This window comes from Solea solea, chromosome 11 (genome assembly GCF_958295425.1).
Source record: "Solea solea chromosome 11, fSolSol10.1, whole genome shotgun sequence".
Classification (NCBI taxonomy): domain Eukaryota; kingdom Metazoa; phylum Chordata; class Actinopteri; order Pleuronectiformes; family Soleidae; genus Solea; species Solea solea.
The window spans coordinates 24,076,242-24,097,214 of NC_081144.1; the positions used below are offsets into that span (position 1 = coordinate 24,076,242).

A 20,973-nucleotide genomic window follows, 5' to 3' on the forward strand; every position below is an offset into this window, starting at 1 on the left:
TGTTGGCGACACTACGTATTTTTTCTGGAGAAGATGAACTAAAATGTACGGAGCCCCTAAAGGGACATCGAAAAAAAACAAAAAACTAAACCTTTCGCACGAGAAAGTATCTTGTGCGCACCAGAAACGTTTAATTTTTTGTTTTTTTTCGATGTCCCTTTAGGGGCTCCGTAAAAATGTGTTTGTTTGATGCTCATCACATAAATAATGTTTCATATTTGAACAGTGGCTTTGACAATTCATTCATTACTTTATTTTATATATTTTATAACACAACAATGTCAGTTCAAAAAATAAAACTATTCCTCTGCACCAATTGAGTGAAAAGAACTAAGAAAATGTAAAATATCCTTAAAGTGTGGTTGTAGACTCTTAGCGCCCCCTGCCGCTGAAAACCAGATACTCACCACATAAAATTTATATCATCTTAAATCTATAATATCTTTATGAACATATTTACATCTTTATTTTCACTGTTAAACAGATTTTTCAAACAGGAAACTGAAAATTTGTAAACCACTCACTCTCCCACACCAAATCCCATAGAGAAAATCAGTGATTTTAGCTTGCGGGGACACAGGAGCTGCTGGTCTACTGCTGCCTCGTGTGGTCAGTTTGGGTCACTGAGGTAAAACTTAATAAAGGTTTTTAAACCCCGAATTGACAAAATAAGACATTTGAACATAATGATGGAGGCAGCAAGTGGATAAACAACTCCTGTGATACCTGTGAGCTGTGGTGGCAAAATGGGTGATTTTTTTAATGGGGTTTGGTGTGGGAGAGTGAGTGGTTTACAAACAAAAGGTACAAAAGGTTTTGGACAGTTTGGCAGAGGTGTGTGCTTGGAAAGAGGAGGGCAGGGGGGGAATTAGGGAGGGGCTTGTCAGGCTCTCTGTATTGAATTGTTATTCTTCCACCCAAAACTTTGCCGTGTAACTCCTCCCACAGTTTTGAGAAAACCCCCACACATGTTATATCAAAATGTGCGACTTGATCTTCCACATACACATGAATGGGAAACGGAGGACGTGTGAATCTCTCTGTCTCTGCTTTAAAACTTGGTGTTTTAAAGGGTGATTCCACCAAAATAACACTTTGTCTAAATACTTCAAGTTTTAAAGGTTCAATCCAAATTTTAAGATTTTATGATGCAGATTTTTGGAAAGGGGGAGGGGAGGACAGGGAGTGGGAGGGGCTTATGAGTAAAGGGTGATTCCACCAAAATACCACTTTGTCTAAATACTTAAAAGATTTTAAGGTTCAATTTTTAAGGTTCAATGTTACTCCTTTACCAGCAAAAGTCCTGCACCCGATGACATCAGCAGCAAGAACAGCAGGCACGCTCAAAAATTTCGCCGTGGAATTTTCTAATTTTTTATGAAATCGTAACTTTCCGATGTCCATGAAGGCGTCGTGGCTCATTGTTTGAAGGAAACCAGGCCGTTGTTTCCGTCCGTTTCTTTGCTCTCGGGTGTCACTGCTGCAGAAACACAAACGACCAAAAAAGGTTACCATGACTCAGCTCAACAGAATGATGCTTTCATTTAAAAAGTGTGTGTGTATTTTTTTTTACCTTGCTCCTCCTGAGTGGTTATGGGTAACGGAGTTGATTCGCTGCTGATCTTGCCGTTTTCCTCTGCGTCTGCCATTTCACACACACACACAGAAACACTTATAACCAACAATAGGGTAGAAATATTTTGTAAAGGACACTGTTGCCTTTTCTGCCTGGAAACAGCTCACTCTCCCACACCAAATCCCATAGAGCAAATCAGTGATTTAAGCACACGGGGACACAGGAGCTGCTGGTCAACTGCTGCCTCGTGTGGTCACTTTGTGTCATTGAGGTAAATTTGAACGAAGGATTTCAGATGCCGAATTCACAAAATAAGACATTTGAACTTCAGTGATGGAGGCAGCAGTGGATCAACAACTCCTGTGTTGCTGTGATGTTAAATCAGTGATTTTCTCTATGGGGTTTGGTGTGGGAGAGTGAGCGGTTTATAAACTTAAATTTTCCTGGTGGGAAAGTCTGTCTAACTGTGAGACTGTGAAAAATGTATCCTAGAACATGGTTTTCTACGGCGGTCATTTTGAACCAGGAACACGACTCAAAATTCCCTCATCATTCACCTTCAGACGAAGCGTTCAGCGCTTCATCAGTGAGATACTCAGCCAGCGGGTTTGGTGCATCTGTCAGAAGAAGACAAACAAAAGAAGAATGAGGAGGGAAATTATACTGAGTAAAGTTGAAAAACAGATGCAGGAGGTTTTTATAATTAGCTCAGGCAAGTCATACGAAGAGCTGGTGAAGCAGCGTTTGTGGAAGTGACCACCAAAAAATAACAAAAACCACAGGAAGTGAGAGAAGAGAGTGCATGTCGTTGTACCATCTCGGTCCTTCAGCTGAGCCATGGTGAGAAACAGGTTTTCTTCCTCTGGCTTCTCGTCATCATCAACTACAAGCAAAGAAAACATGAGTTAAACAGAGTTTTTGAGACGACAGTACATTAACAAAAACATATTAAACAATTAAAAACGAAGTTCAAAAGACTTAAAGATCCTAAAAACAAAAATCTTCTTAAACTTCAAAAATCTACTTATAATTCCAAAATCTTCTTAAACTTCAAAAATCTACTTATAATTCCAAAATGAAGTAATGGAAAAACAACGAGCCTGATACCAAACTGAGTCGAGTCGAGCCAGAACTGTAACATGGAAAAGTCCCATAAGTGGGCGTGAGCTTAAAGTGGGCGTGAGCTTAAAGTGGGCAAATTATGCAGGTGGTTGTTTCAGTAACCATGGAAATCATGGACAAACCCACTTGGGACCATATTGTCGGTCCAAATAAAGACCTTATGGGGCCAGGAATTAGAAACAATAAAGTGGGAGGAGTTAGGTTTAACTAGTAAAACAAAGCTGCTGCACTCATGTCCAAATGTTTCAAACTGGTCGCTGTAGCGCCATCATCAGGACTACTGGAACTTAGTGCAACGTTTGGTTGAGAGTTTAAATTCCCTCGGTGGAGTCTTGAGCCCTGATGAATGCTGGGAGACTTATTCGTGGATGCGCGGCGCAGAAATGTAAGAATTCCGGTCAAACGACACCTGATTTGCGGGTGAATCTGAGGACGATGCAGCCGAGGAACACGGCGACGAGGCCGAAGAAGAGGCAGCCGGAGATGGACAGAAGAATCCTTCTCTTCAGGACTGCGGACGAAAAGGGGGTGAGAGAGAAGTTAGAAGCAGATTTTTGTCTGTTTATAAAAGCGTTCCACACGCGTACTCACGAAGGTTCTTGGTCTTGAAGGAAGCGCTGCGTTGAGAGTACGACGGTCTCCCGGAGCGAACGCCCTGACACGTGTACAGACTCTGCTGCGGGTCGTCGGCCGGCCTGACCATGTGTGTCCTGGAGATTGACAGGTTGGTATGCTGACCTTCTCTGGACCTGTGTGAACGAGATGGTTTGGGGTTTTTGGTGAAGCAGCAGTGGACGAGGTGCTTGAATGTTGGGTTCTTCAGCTTCCCCTCGCAGTCCAGCAGACTGGGATTATGTTAAATGGACCGTCTGGATTAACTGTGCGTGTATATCACTTTAGATTAGCTCCTGTGACCCTCAACTAGATCAAAATAAAAAGAATCGCTTTGTCCGTGCTATCTTCTGAATAATGTCAAATCTTTTCCACGTGGAGCCAGAACACTAAAATGAAGGTTTGGCATTGTAGAAAAAGTCGTTTTGACACTAAAACTAAAGGGTTAGCGTTAGGGTCAGGCCCAGGGTTAGGGTTAGGGTCAGGGTCAGGGTCAGGCCTAGGGTTAGGGTTAACCCTTGTGTTAGGCCCTTAACCCCAAGTATTGGCACAGAAAAATGTTGCATTGAAAAATAAAACACAGGCATTAAAAACATATATATCAAAACGTGCGGTTTGATCGGCAATGGTGTGCTATGACTTTTCTAAGTGTTTCGAGTCACAAAAAACAATAAACAAAAAAACAAAACACAAGCAATTTCCACATACACATGAATGGGTAACGGTTGAAAAAATGATCAGACCCATCCCAATTTGGAGCCTCACAGTGTCGTCATACTTTAACATAGAGACGTGGTTGAAACTTTAAACAGGTCACAAGACTTTGGACTTTTCTCACCAAAGTCAAAGTTTTGATATGTGTTACGGTTTTTAAACAATCGCAGTTTAAATGTTGTACTTTTTTTTGGACGTTTTCAGACTTTACAATGGTTGTGTGTGGCGTCGCCAGAGTGGCACACTCTTGCTGAGGTCCAGGAAAATAATCATAAAAACCTCAAAACAAACTCTTTTCCCGCCCACAATTTCTAACCTACACAGATATATTTTACATAAAAACGTTGCTGTGGTTGTTGTCTAACCCTGTGTGGTGTTTTCATTTTCATATGACTTAAAGGTTCAATCCACCCAAATCGGCAGCAAGAAGCAGGATAAAAATTTTGCTGCAGAATTTTCTAGTTTTTGTTATAACCTTTTAACTGAGACACAGCCACTGACTTAAAAAACAAACAAAATATCCCATAATTGGTGTTGCTAGGTTGAGTTACCATGTGTAGTTCCACAAGTCCTTGCTTCCCTGAACATCACATCTGAGCATCAGGCTGTCGGTGGAGAAAACCTCTGACCAGCCAGTCAACAGGGCGACATTAGCCTGCGGACGCTCTGTAGCAACAACAACAACAACAACAACTGTCGTAAACACAGTCGATCTTTCAAAAAACACGAACAATGGAGCTCAAAAACAAAGACTTCACCTTGAACGTTGAGTTTTACAGCCCGACTCTGGTCCGACTGGAAGACCGCGCTCGCCCCTCGCTGGACTCGGCAACTGTATGATCCAGAGTTTCTCGTCACGACAGACGCGATGTTGTGTTTGTTCCCAGACTCGGGGAGTGGCCTGTTGTCTTGGTACCACAGGAAGTGCCACCCAGAGGAGACGTTGACGTGGCAACTGAAGGAGACGGCGTCTTCGGTGTGCATCACGTCGTACTCGGGAGTTCGCGTCAGAGTCACTCGGGGTTTTGTCTCTGGAGGAGAAAAATGTGTCGGGAAAAGACAGCATTTTACGGGATAGTTCTGAGGTTTTTGAAGAAGAGACAGTTTTGCTCTCAATGAAAACGAGATTTGAGCTACTTTATAAGAGACTCACTTGATAAAATCTACTTCAACTTAAGTCTGTGATATCTTAAGAACATGTTCACGTCAATCGCACTGTTACAGACTCTTCCAACAGGAAACTGACATTTGTAAACCACTCACTCTCCCACACCAAACCCCATAGAGAGAATCAGTGATTTCAGCTCGCGGGGACACAGGAGCTGCTGGTCCACTGCTGCCTCGTGTGGTCACTTTGTGTCACTGAGGTGAATCTAAATAAAGGTTTTCAAACACCGAAATCACAAAATAAGACATTTCAACTTAGTGATGAAGGCAGCAGTGGATCAACAACTCCTGTGTGCTGTGATGTTAAAATCGCTGGTTTTCTCTATGGACCTTGGTGTGGGAGAGTGAAATTCTGTCCAACAGTAAAATCTGTTTCTTAAACATCTAATTAGATAACAGGATCACAATCCAAACGTCCAGATAATATCAACAGAACTAAACTTCATCCTCCACAGAACTGTTTCCACAAAAAGATTAGAGGAGTCAAATCTCACCATAAACACTGAGTGTCAGTGCGGTGCTGGTTTTGCTGTGGACAGGCTGGATCTTGAGCGTCCCCAAGCAGCTGTACTGTCCCGCGTGTTCTGCTGAGGCAGACCTGATGGACAGTGTGGACCCGTCTGAGTCCAGAGAGACGACATCATCGGCCTGGACCTTCTGTCCGTCTCTGTACCACGTGTACGTCCAGTCAGAGCTGCCGTCCATCATCCCACAGCTCAGTGTCACACTCTCCGTGGGAAACACGTCCAACCACTGAGTCGCGTTCTTCACGGCTGGAACAGGGATTTCTAAAAACACATGGACACATCATCGGACACTGTTACATCCTGACTGAACGTGATATGATGAGAAAAATGATGAGCAAAGTGTCGGGAAAAGACAGCATTTAACGGGATAGTTCTGAGGTTTTTGAAGAAGAGGAAGATTTGAGCTACTTTAGAAGAGACTCACGTGATAAAATCTACTTCAACTTAAGTCTGTGATATCTTAAGAACATGTTCACGTCTTTATCGCACTGTTACACAGAGTTCTCCAACAGGAAACTGAAGTTTTACCCAAGCTCACTCTCCCACAGCAAACCCCATAGAGAAAATCAGTGATTTTTGCTCACAGGGACACAGCAGCTGCTGGTCTACTGCTGCCTCTTGTGGTCAATTTGTGTCACTGGGGTAAATCTGAATGAAGAATTTAAGATGCCGAATTCAAAAAAAGACATTTGAACTTAGTGATGGAGGCAGCAGTGGATCAACAACTCCTGTGTGCTGTGATGTTAAAATCACTTTTTCTCTATGGGGTTTGGTGTGGGAGAGTGAGTGGTTTTCATTTTCTTGTAAAAAAGAAAAAAACCCAGTGAGATAAAGCAGCAGACGTACATAAAGAGACAAGCTTAAGCAAGTTTAAAGGTTATTCTCATAAAATAAATACACATTTTTGATGTTATTTCACTTTGGTAGTAAATCCTAGAAAATAAAATACACATTTTGATGCTATTCACCTGTACAAGACTTTATTTTCCTTATATACAACAGTCATCTAATATCACCACTTCCTTTCAAAATAAGAGCCAAGTGTTACTACTTCCTCTACAAGCCTTTGATTGCCGCAGGACGTCTGAAACACCTGAAAAACCCGATCACTCGGAGGCAGCTGGAGACACAAATGTCCTCTCACTCACCAGACACTTGTAAGCGTTGCATGTCACTTTGCTCTGTGTGGAATGCAGACTTGTCTCTCTTGGCCTGGCATTGGTAAACCCCGCCATGCGATGAGGTGGCGTGGTGAACTGTAAAGCTGCTGCTGTTGTAAGGAAGCGCGGCTCCATCTTTGTACCAGAGAAACTCCCAACCTGACGAGATCCCAACTTTACATGCAAAGGACACCGACATTCCGACATAGACCCTGTCAGCGTTTGGCTCCTGAGTCATCAGAGGTTTGGGCTTTTTCTCTGAAAGACAGAGGGCGAGAGTTTCAGTTTATAATGACAGACCTGCAGCTTTTAAAGGGTTAGGGTTAACATTTTATATATATATTCATAAGCCTGCTTAAGTCTACGATAACTTAAGAAAATGTTCACGCCTTTATCTCACTGTTATATTTTATAAACCACTCACTCTCCCACACCAAACCCCAGGAGGCAGCAGTAGACCACCAGCTCCTGTGTCCCTGTGAGCTTAAATCACTGAATTTCTCAATGAGCTTTGGTGTGAGAGAGTGAGTGGTTTACAAAGTTGTGTTTCCTGCAGGAAGAGTCTGTCTAGCAGTGAGATAAAGATGTTAAACATGTTCTTAAAATATCATAGACAGAAGATGGTGGAAGTTTGTGTCACTCTCCCACACCAAAGCCCATAGAGAAAATCATCGATTTTACATCACAGCACACAGGAGTTGTTGATCCACTGCTGCCTCCATTACTAAGTTCAACTGTGTTGTTTTGTAAATTCGGCATCTTGAATGATTTATTCAAATTTACCTCAGTGACATAAACTGACCACACGAGGCAGCAGTAGACCACCAGCTGCTGTGTCCCTGTGAGCTTAAATCACTGATTTTCTCAATGAGCTTTGGTGTGGGAGAGTGAGTACTTTACAAAGTTGTGTTTCCTGCAGGAAGAGTCTGTCTAACAGTGAGATAAAGACGTGAACTGTTTCTAAATCATAAAAAAATGCACAACAACAGCTGGAAAAGACAAAATCAGAATCAGTGAACAGAACCAACCTTCCACGCTAAGCTTTATGTCGCGACTGAATCGGCTGTTGAATTCAGGGGTACTGCCTCTCCTCACTCTGCATTTATAAGATCCTCCGTTCACCTTCTGCACGGACTCGACTGTGAATGCGACTCCCGTGTTGGCCTGCCGATTGCCGTCTTTGTAATAGATGTACTCCCATCCAGAGGAGACGTCGATGTGGCAGCTGAAGGAGACGGACTCTCCCGAGAACATCACAGCGTAGTCCGGATCCTGTGTCAGTGTGCCAGTGGGTATCTCATCTGAGGACACAGCAAACATGTCGTCAGCGATAACTGCGAAAAGCTCCCCCAGTCCAGTTGGGGTTGCACTCTTGTTATAGTTCGAGAAAACAACAAAAAAGGAGAAAACAAGGACTGAATGCAGTCATGATAGGGCCCTAGCGTCCCCCACACAAGTCAGGGAGCGCAGCAGTTCCCTGACCTCACTTTTGAATCTTTGGCAACTTTTCATCTTTGTGTCTAGCTCATTTACGTAGGGTGCAAATCGCCAAAATGGACGGCAAAATTCAAAATGATCGACTTCCTGTTGAGCCATGGTTACGGGCGATTTTTTGTTCGCCTTGGTCTAAAACATCTTCAAACCAAGTTTCGGGAAACTCGGGGGAACTCAATGCGTGCCAAAGTCATAGGGCACTTCCTGTTTTGAGGCGAATGGTCGAAATTCGCCAAAACACAGAGGCTTGCCGTGGCCACGCCGTTTTGTATCTGCAAAACAATTGGATAACTTTTCACCTTTGATGTGTCTTGTAAAAATTGGCGCATTTTTTGCATGTCGGTACGACAAACACGTTTGGACGAATTTGCTCATTTACGTAGGGTGCAAATTGGACACCAAAATTAAAAATGGCCAACTTCCTGTTGAGTTAAGGCCATGGTTACAGTCGACTTTTTTGTTTGTCTTGGTCTATAACATCTTCCTACCAAGTTTCTGGAGGAGAAAAATGTGTCGGGAAAAGACAGCATTTTACGGGATAGTTCTGAGGTTTTTGAAGAAGAGACAGTTTTGCTCTCAATGAAAACGAGATTTGAGCTACTTTATGAGAGACTCACGTGATAAAATCTACTTCAACTTAAGTCTGTGATATCTTAAGAACATGTTCACGTCAATCGCACTGTTACAGACTCTTCCAACAGGAAACTGACATTTGTAAACCACTCACTCTCCCACACCAAACCCCATAGAGAAAATCAGTGATTTTAGCTCGCGGGGACACAGGAGCTGCTGGTCCACTGCTGCCTCGTGTGGTCACTTTGTGTCACTGAGGTGAATCTAAATAAAGGTTTTCAAACACCGAAATCACAAAATAAGACATTTCAACTTAGTGATGAAGGCAGCAGTGGATCAACAACTCCTGTGTGCTGTGATGTTAAAATCGCTGGTTTTCTCTATGGACCTTGGTGTGGGAGAGTGAAATTCTGTCCAACAGTAAAATCTGTTTCTTAAACATCTAATTAGATAACAGGATCACAATCCAAACGTCCAGATAATATCAACAGAAGTAAACTTCATCCTCCACAGAACTGTTTCCACAAAAAGATTAGAGGAGTCAAATCTCACCATAAACACTGAGTGTCAGTGCAGTGCTGGTTTTGCTGTGGACAGGCCGGATCTTGAGCGTCCCCGAGCAGCTATACTGTCCCGCGTGTTCTGCTGAGGCAGACCTGATGGACAGTGTGGACCCGCCTGACTCCAGAGAGACGACATCATCGGCCTGGACCTTCTGTCCGTCTCTGTACCACGTGTACGTCCAGTCAGAGCTGCCGTCCATCATCCCACAGCTCAGTGTCACACTCTCCGTGGGAAACACGTCCAACCACTGAGTCGCGTTCTTCACGGCTGGAACAGGGATTTCTAAAAACACACGGACACATCATCGGACACTGTTACATACTGACTGAACGTGATATGATGAGAAAAATGATGAGCAAAGTGTCGGGAAAAGACAGCATTTAACGGGATAGTTCTGAGGTTTTTGAAGAAGAGGAAGATTTGAGCTACTTTACACAGACTTTTCCAACAGGAAACTGAAGTTTTACCCCAGCTCACTCTCCCACAGCAAACCCCATAGAGAAAATCAGTGATTTTTGCTCACAGGGACACAGTAGCTGCTGGTCTACTGCTGCCTCTTGTGGTCAATTTGTGTCACTGGGGTAAATCTGAATGAAGAATTTAAGATGCCGAATTGAAAAAAAGACATTTGAACTTAGTGATGGAGGCAGCAGTGGATCAACAACTCCTGTGTGCTGTGATGTTAAAATCACTTTTTCTCTATGGGGTTTGGTGTGGGAGAGTGAGTGGTTTTCATTTTCTTGTAAAAAAGAAAAAAACCAAGTGAGATAAAGCAGCAGACGTATATAAAGAGACAAGTTTAAGCAAGTTTAAAGGTTATTGTCATAAAATAAATACACATTTTTGATGTTATTTCACTTTGGTAGTAAATCCTAGAAAATAAAATACACATTTCGATGCTATTCACCTGTACAAGACTTTATTTTCCTAATATACAACAGTCATCTAATATCACCACTTCCTTTCAAAATAAGAGCCAAGTGTTACTACTTCCTCTACAATCTTTGATTGCCGCAGGACGTCTGAAACACCTGAAAAACCCGATCACTCGGAGGCAGCTGGAGACACAAATGTCCTCTCACTCACCAGACACTTGTAAGTGTTGCATGTCACTTTGCTCTGTGTGGAATGCAGACTTGTCTCTCTTGGCCTGGCATTGGTAAACCCCGCCATGCGATGAGGTGGCGTGGTGAACTGTAAAGCTGCTGCTGTTGTAAGGAAGCGCGGCTCCATCTTTGTACCAGAGAAACTCCCAACCTGACGAGATCCCAACTTTACATGCAAAGGACACCGACTCTCCGACATAGACCCTGTCAGCGTTTGGCTCCTGAGTCATCAGAGGTTTGGGCTTTTTCTCTGAAAGACAGAGGGCGAGAGTTTCAGTTTATAATGACACACCTGCAGCTTTTAAAGGGTTAGGGTTAACATTTTATATATATATTCATAAGCCTGCTTAAGTCTACGACAACTTAAGAATATGTTCCTTTATGGCCTTTATCTCACTGTTATATTTTATAAACCACTCACTCTCCCACACCAAACCCCAGGAGGCAGCAGTAGACCACCAGCTCCTGTGTCCCTGTGAGCTTAAATCACTGAATTTCTCAATGAGCTTTGGTGTGAGAGAGTGAGTGGTTTAAAAAGTTGTGTTTCCTGCAGGAAGAGTCTGTCTAGCAGTGAGATAAAGATGTTAAACATGTTCTTAAAATATCATAGACAGAAGATGGTGGAAGTTTGTGTCACTCTGGAAATATTTCACTCTCCCAAACCAAAGCCCATAGAGAAAATCATCGATTTTACATCACAGCACACAGGAGTTGTTGATCCACTGCTGCCTCCATTACTAAGTTCAACTCTGTTGTTTTGTAAATTCGGCATCTTGAATGATTTATTCAAATTTACCTCAGTGACATACAGTGACCACACGAGGCAGCAGTAGACCACCAGCTGCTGTGTCCCTGTGAGCTTAAATCACTGATTATCTCAATGAGCTTTGGTGTGGGAGAGTGAGTACTTTACAAAGTTGTGTTTCCTGCAGGAAGAGTCTGTCTAACAGTGAGATAAAGACGTGAACTGTTTCTAAATCATAAGAAAATGCACAACAACAGCTGGAAAAAACAAAATCAGAATCAGTGAACAGAACCAACCTTCAACGCTAAGCTTTATGTCGCGACTGAATCGGCTGTAGAATTCAGGGGTACTGCCTCTCCTCGCTTTGCATTTATAAGATCCTCTGTTCACCTTCTGCACGGACTCGACTGTGAATGCGACTCCCGTGTTGGCCTGCCGATTGCCGTCTTTGTAATAGATGTACTCCCATCCAGAGGAGACGTCGATGTGGCAGCTGAAGGAGACGGACTCTCCCGAGAACATCACAGCGTAGTCCGGATCCTGTGTCAGTGTGCCAATGGGTATCTCATCTGAGGACACAGCAAACATGTAGTCAGCGAATGCAGTCATGATAGGGCCCTAGCGTCCCCCACGCAAGTCAGGGAGCGCAGCAGTTCCCTGACCTCACTTTTGAATCTTTGGCAACTTTTCGTCTTTGTGTCTAGCTCATTTACGTAGGGTGCAATTCGCCAAAATGGACGGCAAAATTCAAAATGATCGACTTCCTGTTGAGCCATGGTTACGGGCGATTTTTTGTTCGCCTTGGTCTAAAACATCTTCAAACCAAGTTTCAGGAAACTCGGTGGAACTCAATGCATGCCAAAGTCATAGGGCACTTCCTGTTTTGAGGCGAATGGTTGAAATTTGCCAAAACACTGCAGCCACGCCAGTTTCAATCCGCAAAACCTTCTGACAACTTTTCATCTTTATTGTGTCTTGTTGGCGCATTTTTTTTATGTCGGTACGACAAATGTGCTTGGACGAGTTTGCTCATTTACGTAGGGTGCAAATCAGCTAAATTACACCAAAATTCAAAATGGCCAACTCCCAGTTGCGTTGAGGCCATGGTTACAGTTGACCTTTTCATTCGTCTTGGTCTATAACAGACCTGGGCATTGTACGGCCCGCAGGCCAAATCGACCCGTGGGATGATTCTGACCAGCCCACGAAAGATTACATGATTAGAAAATATAACATATTTTCTAATTATCTTATGGGTGGACTAAAACCACATTGCTTTTATTTTGAAGCCCATTTATTCTCACAGTGCACGCAATTGTGCACGTCAACTGTGCACGTGAAGTGCGTGTGATTGACAACCTGTCTACCTTCCTTGTCAACCCTGAAAAATGCGAAAAAAAGAGGAAAGTGGATGCCGAAAGCAGAACTTTCAAACAACAGTAAGCCATTCTCGGAAGGGGAGTTTGTGAAAGAGTGCATGGTCGAGTCTGCAGCACTGCTATGCCCAGAGAAAAAAGAAGCGTTTGAAAACATCCCGCTGTCACGCCGCACCGTGACGAGAAGGGTGGAGGACATCGCAGAGAATCTGGAGTTTCAGCTGCAACTCAACGCAGAGCAGAAATTGGTGTTTATACATTGTATTATTCATCAGCAAGCGTTGTGCAAGTCAGTGCTAAAACTTAGCCATGTGGTTGATGTTGTTACTACAACAGTTAATTTCATCAGAGTATTTTGGCTACAAAGATGATGTGAAGCTAAGAAAATCCTTGTTTCAATAGTATATGAAACTCAAAATGCCCTTTGTTATTAATGTGACTGAAAATGAGTCAAATGTTTCACATTTTCTTTATCATTTTGGAAATTCTATTTGAATAAATTATATTTTTGAAAGTTAACCTCACCTTTTAATTGCCAAATAATAACATACACTCTTACCAGCGGTCAAAACAATGCCATTTACTGCTTTTTATATAGAAATAAAATGTATATTATGCATAATTGAGTACGGCATTTTGGCCCGGCCCTCCAAAATATTTTCAGTTGCTCATTTGGCCCCCTGGGAAAAATAATTGCCCACCCCTGTTCTATAACATCTTCCCGTCAATTTTTGGGAAATTTGGTGGAACTCAATTTTGGGGGCGCTATAGAGCCCCTGAGCAACTCACGGGTCTGGGACCTATGCCAATATCGCATTTTCACCACATATGACCTCCATGCAAGGTTTCAAGAGTTTTTATGCATGTTAACCCGCTCAAAAATGAACACGAATGTATGGATATAATAATATTTTGAAGGATAACAATAGGTTCCTCGCATGAATTTGTGCCAGGAGCTGTTTCGGCCCATGGTGTTTGTGCTCAGTCCCTAATAAGGAAACACAAGACTGGGGATGCTAGACTCTACACTGAACTGTCCCTTTAAAAGCAAACTCACCATACACTGTGAGAGTTTGTCCAGCGCTGACGTTGCTGTGGACAGACCTGTCCAGCAGGTGTCCCTTACACTTGTACTGTCCTGTGCGACGAACTGACGCAGACTTGATGGACAACGTGGACCCGTCTGAGTCCAGAGACGCGACACCGTCGGCCTGGACCTTCTGTCCGTCTTTGTACCACGTGTACGTCCAGCCAGAGCTGCCGTCCATCATCCCACAGCTCAGCTTCACGCTCTCCGTGCGAAACACGTCCAACCACTGAGTCGCGTTCATCATCCTTGGGACGGGTATTCCTACAGAAAGACAGCAGTATTATCCACATCTGCGCTGTGATGCTGACGATGGTCGATTAAGACTACAGATAAATCACTAAATGTTCTCTAAACATAACAGATTCTGAATGTTATGTGGCATAACCACTTTGGAGTTACAGGAAATGCTGTCATTTTGTGCATCATATAACATTTTTACTGCCTAAAATCACAGTAATATCACACACAACGACTGTAAAGTCACTGCTAAGTGAAAGTAAAATACTGTGCGGCTTAAATATTGGAAAGTTGGTGAATTAAGATAAATAACCCTGGGTCTCTGAAACATGAGTGAGGTTAAAAGTGGTGTTGAAAGAAAGCTTTAGGTTAAATAAATCCAATCGAATCCAACTTTATTTGTTAAACTTTAAACAAACCACAGTGGACCAAAGTGCTGTACAGAATAAATAAAATACATACGAGTAAAAGGTTCAAAATGAAATAAAACAGCTTAAAATAAATTAAAAATCATAAAAAAAACACAATAAGAAATAGCAGCCATACAATAAAAACCAATAAAATCTATTTAAATTAAAATAAATAAAACGTCTCATGAAGTGTCAAAGGCCAAAGAGAAAGGGTGGGTTGTAAGGAGGGATTAAAAAAAAAGTGCAGAGGCAGATTCCAAAGTTCATTCCAAAGTTTTGGAGCTGAGTTCTGAGCTTCCGCTTGGTTTTAGGCACACTCAGGAGCAGCTGATCAGCTGACCTGAGAGAGCAAGCGGGTGATAATGGGTGTAGAAGCTCTGAGAGACAGGGCGGGGCTAGGCAAATAAAAATAATTTTAAAATCGTTCCTGAAGTGTATGGGCAGCCAGTGGAGTGAGGCTAAAATGGGGGAAATGTGCACAAATTTACATGTGCCAGGTAAAAGACGTGCGGCAGCGTTTTGTACCATCTGAAGTCGGGCAATGGAGGACGCGCTAACCCCCACATAAAGTGAATTACAGTAATCCAGCCGAAACATATGTGAGATGAATTGAATGTTAAAGGCAAACTTTAGGTTAAGGAAATGACCTTGGTCCTCTGATACATAAGAAAGTTAAAAGGAATGTTAAAGGAGAACCCATGTGGCACAACTACTGTGAAGTTATGATAAAAACACAGTAACAGCTATTATCACACTTTTTGTGTCCGATTTTTATGAAATTCACACAAAAATCTAACTATCTTGCAATTTTAAGATAAATAACAACAATAATAATAATAACAATATTTCCTGTGTCCACACCTCGATCTGAGCACGTTTCCCATTTGGTTAGACAACAGAGCAGCGTTTGTGGCGCGCTGTGAGCACACTGTGAGCGCGCAGTGAGCTGAGCGTGCTGTGAGCTCGCTGTGAGCGTGCTGTGAGCTGGCTGCAAGCCGTTCTCGCCCTCCCTGCACCCAGCGTCAACCACAACATCCTGTTTCAACAGAAAACGGAAGCCTATCACTCTCAGAAGGCTGTTTCACTGCCTTCACTGTCTACACTGCCTTCACTGCATTGCCACGGCAACAAACCACAAAACCCGTTAAGGTTTAATTATCACTTCACTCGAGCTGTCGCACGCAACTGAGAGGCTATGTTGAATATCGCTGTAATAACCCATTTACATTTACATTTAAGTGTTAATTACTGATTTAACTACACACATAATATCATACCTTTATCAGGTTCTTTAAGGAATAAATTCAGTATTTATTTATAAAGTACTAGTAACATCAGTTAACACAGTAGTATGACGTGATGGTTAATAAATTATTAATTAAAATGACTTAACAATAACTTCCCATCTATTAATCATTGTTAATGTTTAGTAATGCTCCCTTAACATTAACAAAACATAAACAGAGGGTAATAAAAGTTAATAACTGCATAATTATAGTTCATTAATGCTTATTCTGTACATTTATGGAGTCATAGTTGAGGCATTAATAAAAGTAAAGCAGTGCTTAACAATCATTTATTAACCATTCTTCATGTTAATTAATGCTCCCTTAATGTTAATAAAACATAAAAAGTTTAATAAGTGCTTAACTAATGCTTATTCTGTACTGTAATTATGTAGCCATAATTAAGGGATAACTCACAAGGAGCATTAATAAAGGTAAAGTATGCTTAAGTAATGCTTAATTATAGTTATGTAATGATGAGAAACCTTTAATAAATGTAGCATTTACTAACTGTACTAACTGTAAGTGATTTATGAAATCGTATTTGCGTGTTTGACACAAAATATAGGTAAAGTAGTGCTTAAGTAATTTTTTATTATAGTTAAGTAATGATTATTTAGCACTATTATACTTAAATAAAATGTCCCTACCAATGTCGCATTTTAAAACCTGTTAATTTTTCTGATTAATTCATTAGCAGCTTGACCTCACAAGCAGAGTTCAAACCAAAGTTTATGTTACACAAGGAAAGTTTAGCTTATGTCGCTAACACGGAGACAAATTTAGCTCGATTTTAGCCAGTTGAGACAGAAAAATGGTTAAATTAAAAAAAAAATTGGGGGGGGCAAGTATCCACTTTTTAGGGTCCAATATCAGTCCAATAAAGTCATTTTAGATCTTTTTAAATTATGAAACTGTTAACAACACATTTTGTGCTGAGTCATTTCAAGCTAACAGCATTTTTGCTCTTTAAGAAAGAACAAACCAAAAAAAACTCACTGCGAACTTCAAGAGTAATTTTGGCGCTGAGGCCCGTCCACGTAGTTCCGCCTCTCACGGCCTTGCACGAGTAATTGTCTCCATCAGTGAGACCGAGGCGGAGGCTGAGGGTTTTGTTGGTGGCAGATATTAGCATCGGTCCATCTTTGTACCACTTATAGTTCCAGCCAGGGGAGACGATGTCCACATCGCACGTCAATTTCACATGTTCTCCAACGTACATGGGGTTAAAGCCTGGGACTCTGCTCACGGTTGACTTTGGTGTGTTTTCTAAAACAGAGTGAAAAGTGATTAACGCTAATTTACTAACAGTATTTTAAATAGAAACATTTTGGGGGGCAATGTTCGTACTGTGTTTCCCAAAGATCGTACTGCGTTTGCCAAAGATCGTACTGCGTTTGCCAAAGATCGTACTGCGTTAGCCAAAGATCGTACTGCGTTTGCCCAAGATCGTACTGCGTTTGCCAAAGATCGTACTCTGTTTGCCAAAGATCGTACTGCATTTGCTCAAGATCGTACTGTGTTTGCCAAAGAGCGTACTGTGTTTGCCAAAGATCATACTGTGTTTGCCAAAGATCATACTGTGTTTCCCAAAACATTGTGACAAATTACTGTAAATCCTATTTGAGCCAAATATGATGAATGCATGATGGAATCTACTAAAAATGGCATTCATACAAATATACTGCTAAATTTTAATAATATTAAACATCACTTTTTTTACAGTTCAAATCTGTATTTATACAGAGACTACTGCAAAATCAAAGTAATATTACACACATCTACTGTTTTTACAGTTAAAAAGGCATTCAAACTAAAAATAGTGCTAAATTAGAATTATATTACAATAAAATACTGTATTTTAAAAGGAAATTACTGCTAAGGCAAAGTAACACTACATATATCTAAATTGTATTACACTAAGCTTAAAACTCTGTATTTATATAGGAAATTACTGTGGAATCTGAGTAGTTCAACACTTATCTACTGTTTTTAAATGAAAATGTGTATTTATACAAGAGCTTACTACTAAATCAAGTAATATTACACAATATTAGCACAAAGTTACAGTTAAAAACAGTTTTTGTACAGTAAATCACTGCTAAATTAAAGTGACATATTTATATCAATAATAAAGTAATTTATTGTAAATACAGACACAATAGTTTATTATTAAATCGCTGTAACTAATAGCCAGTATTAATGTTGAATGAGCAGTTAAACTAGTAATTTCCAGTTGATGAACCATATTTGACAGATTTCGTGAACTCATCATCATCATCTCACCATAAACAACGACAGTCTGATTATTGCTGAATCTGGAGATCACGTTCCTGGACTCCAGGTGAACTTTGCAGGTGTACACTCCATCGTCAGCATTCGTGATCTCAGTGATGTTGAGAGATGGTTCGCTTACGTCCAGCAGCAACTTCTGTTGTTGTTTGTACCAGGTGTACGACCAATCAGAGCCATGGACTTCACAGAGCAGCTCCACCCTCTCACCTTTGAACACGTTCAGCCATGGAGACAGCAGCTTCAGAGACGGTGTCGGTGGGTCTGAAGAAAAACAAGACAATCAACTATATATATTTCGGGAGCTCTGTATATATACAGTTGTGGAGTACATATTTTATGACACAGTCATAAACATCCATCCACTGTCAACCACGTTTATCCTTACTGTTGTAAAAAGCCATACTTTTTCTTCTGCATGAATTAATACTTTTTCTGTATTTATACTACCTACCTACCAATCCACCTACCTATCCAGTTACCCACTTACCAATCTACCTTCTAAAATGCCTAGTTTCCCTTCTAGCTACCAACCTACCTAGTTACCCACTGACCAATCTAACTTCTAAATTACTTTATTTCTTTCCCTCCTACCTACCTATCTAGCGAGAAGCTAGGAAGCTAGCTAACTAGCATCTTTCTATCCATCTAGCTGGATAGCATCTATCTATCTATCTATCTATCTATCTATCTATCTATCTATCTATCTATATTGTCTACCTTGCCTGTCTTTCTGTCGTTAGGTAGCTAACTAACTAGCACCTTTTTATCCGTCTATTTAGCAGGAAGCTAGCTAACTTTATTTTTCTATCAATTTCCAGGTAGCTAGCTAACTAGTATATTTCTATCCGTCTAGTTAGCTGGGTAGATAGCTGGTTAATATCTATCTATCCCTGTAAACCACATTAAATCTGAGAAAACTTCATGAACACATTAATGGTTTAATGGTGGTTTTACATGTGTGATGGTGAGGTTTGCTCACCAGAGACCTGCAGAGAGGCTGTCTCACTCTCGTCTGTCTCAAATGAGCCTCTCTTTGCTCTGCAGGTGTAGCGTCCGCTGTTAGACAGACCTAAAGAAGCTATAGTGTAAGTGTCAGTGTTGTGGACTTCAGCTCCGTTATAGAACCACTTATACTTCCAACCAGAGCCCATGTTGACAGCACAGGTGAAGGTGACTGACTCCCTGACGAACATCCTGTCAAAGTCTGGTCGTCGACTCACGCTTGGCTTTGGCTTGTTTGCTAAACAGACCCAACGAAGACAAAAGAACGACACGTCAGTTTTTGTGTGGGCATTCTAAGGAGATGAAACCAGGTGAAACTCACCATGAACGTCGATTTCCAGTGAGTTACTGTTTTCAGTGGCGACCCCTTTTGTTTTGTGTAGACCTTTGCAGATGTAACTTCCCGTGTGTGTCAGTGCGGCCGAGGTGATAGTCAGAACTGATCCGTCCGCAGAGAAAGACACGCTTATGTCTGGACCTTGAACGTGGCCGTTTTTGTGCCAGGTGATCGTCCAATCAGAGACGCCGCTGATGTTGCAGATGAGCTGCACTCTCTCTGTGGGGAACACATTTGTCCAGGAGGACAGAAGCTGCAGAGATGCTGCAGGAGGCTCTGCAAGACCACATCAGAGTAGATTATTAGATTAGTTTTATTTCAGTCTATCTGTCTGTCTGTCTATCTATCTATCTGTCTGTCTGTCTGTCTGTCTGTCTGTCTATCTATCTATCTATCTATCTATCTATCTATCTATCTATCTAGCATAACTAACTAGCATATTTGTTAGTCTGTCTGAAATGCAGTTCAATGAAAACATATTTTACTTATATTTTACTAGGATCCATGAGAAAGGCAGAAGAAGAAGAAGAAAGAGAGAATTTGTGATGATGTCATTTCACACAAACTAATAATTACATTGAACTTCCTGCCCACACCTACGATGACTTCACAGGCGCTAAGTTTTCATTTCTCATCAACGCAGACGTTTGAATTTTCATCTACGCCATTCATTTATTACCATTTTTAAAAACATTCAGGAAGTTAATAAACCTTTTGTTGTGTTTTTTATTTGAAGAATAATGTGCTTGAAAGTCTCACCATAAACATTGACTGAAGGAGAGGCGGTTGTGTCTGCAGGAGAGGAAGAAGAAGAGAAAGAATTAAAGAACATTTAAGAACATACACTGAAAAAAAGGAAATTGTTAAAGTTTTAGGTGTTAACAGGGGGCGGCTGTTTGAGACCTCTGACATTAACAACATTAACCTAATTTCAGCTCATTAACTTTAGTTTCAATTAACTTTATTTTGGTGTTTGTCCAACAATTTTGTTCTTCTTCTTTCTTGATGATGAAAGCTAAGGCTGAACAATTGATCTTTCTCAAATTCTCGTAAAATAAGTACAAAAGTTATTACTGTGATGGTATTCGTTTTTGGTTTTAAATCTGTGACACAGTCAATATTGACCTAAATATTATGTTGCCACTAAAATTGCAATTGTGTTTTACCAAAAATGTTGTTGAGGTCCAATCCACCAAAAAAATAAACACATTTGGACAATGTGACTGAAATATGAGAAGTATGATTGTAGGAAGTGTCACGACAACAAAGAACTTCTTCATCTTCCTCATGGTTGAACTTCCTACAACAACGTGTTCTGAATTTAAAAAGAAGTGTCACAAATAAAACTGTGTGTAACTGCTTTAAAAACATTAAAAATAATTCTCACCATTTGGATTCTGAGTTGCAGCACGAGCAGTGAAATCTGTCAAATCATGAAATCACAACAATTCAGCACGGGAACAGATAAAATCAATGTTTTTTCATGAAAAATAAACGAAAATAAATCAAAAACTTACACAGGAGAGCGAGGACGTTAATGAGATACATTTTCCATTGAGCTGCACATCTGAGCTGCTCAC

The 20,973-nt window shown here is 41.2% G+C and overlaps 1 protein-coding gene across 1 annotated transcript; it reads right to left on the bottom strand.

Moving 5' to 3' along the window:
• Nucleotides 1–2: 2 nt before the first annotated feature.
• LOC131468228 (hemicentin-1-like) lies at nucleotides 3–20,941 on the bottom strand. The gene is made up of 21 exons (XM_058642254.1): nucleotides 20,911–20,941; nucleotides 20,153–20,185; nucleotides 19,379–19,669; nucleotides 19,034–19,294; nucleotides 18,046–18,315; nucleotides 16,759–17,028; nucleotides 13,794–14,087; nucleotides 11,657–11,929; nucleotides 10,596–10,865; nucleotides 9,498–9,791; nucleotides 7,907–8,179; nucleotides 6,867–7,136; nucleotides 5,686–5,979; nucleotides 4,783–5,055; nucleotides 4,576–4,690; nucleotides 3,290–3,447; nucleotides 3,108–3,209; nucleotides 2,391–2,459; nucleotides 2,134–2,193; nucleotides 1,574–1,642; nucleotides 3–1,480 (listed from the first exon to the last, which is right to left on the bottom strand). Exons 1-21 carry the CDS (start codon nucleotides 20,939–20,941, stop codon nucleotides 1,419–1,421), a joined length of 4,032 nt encoding a protein of 1,343 aa, XP_058498237.1. The 3' UTR covers nucleotides 3–1,418.
• Nucleotides 20,942–20,973: the final 32 nt, after the last annotated feature.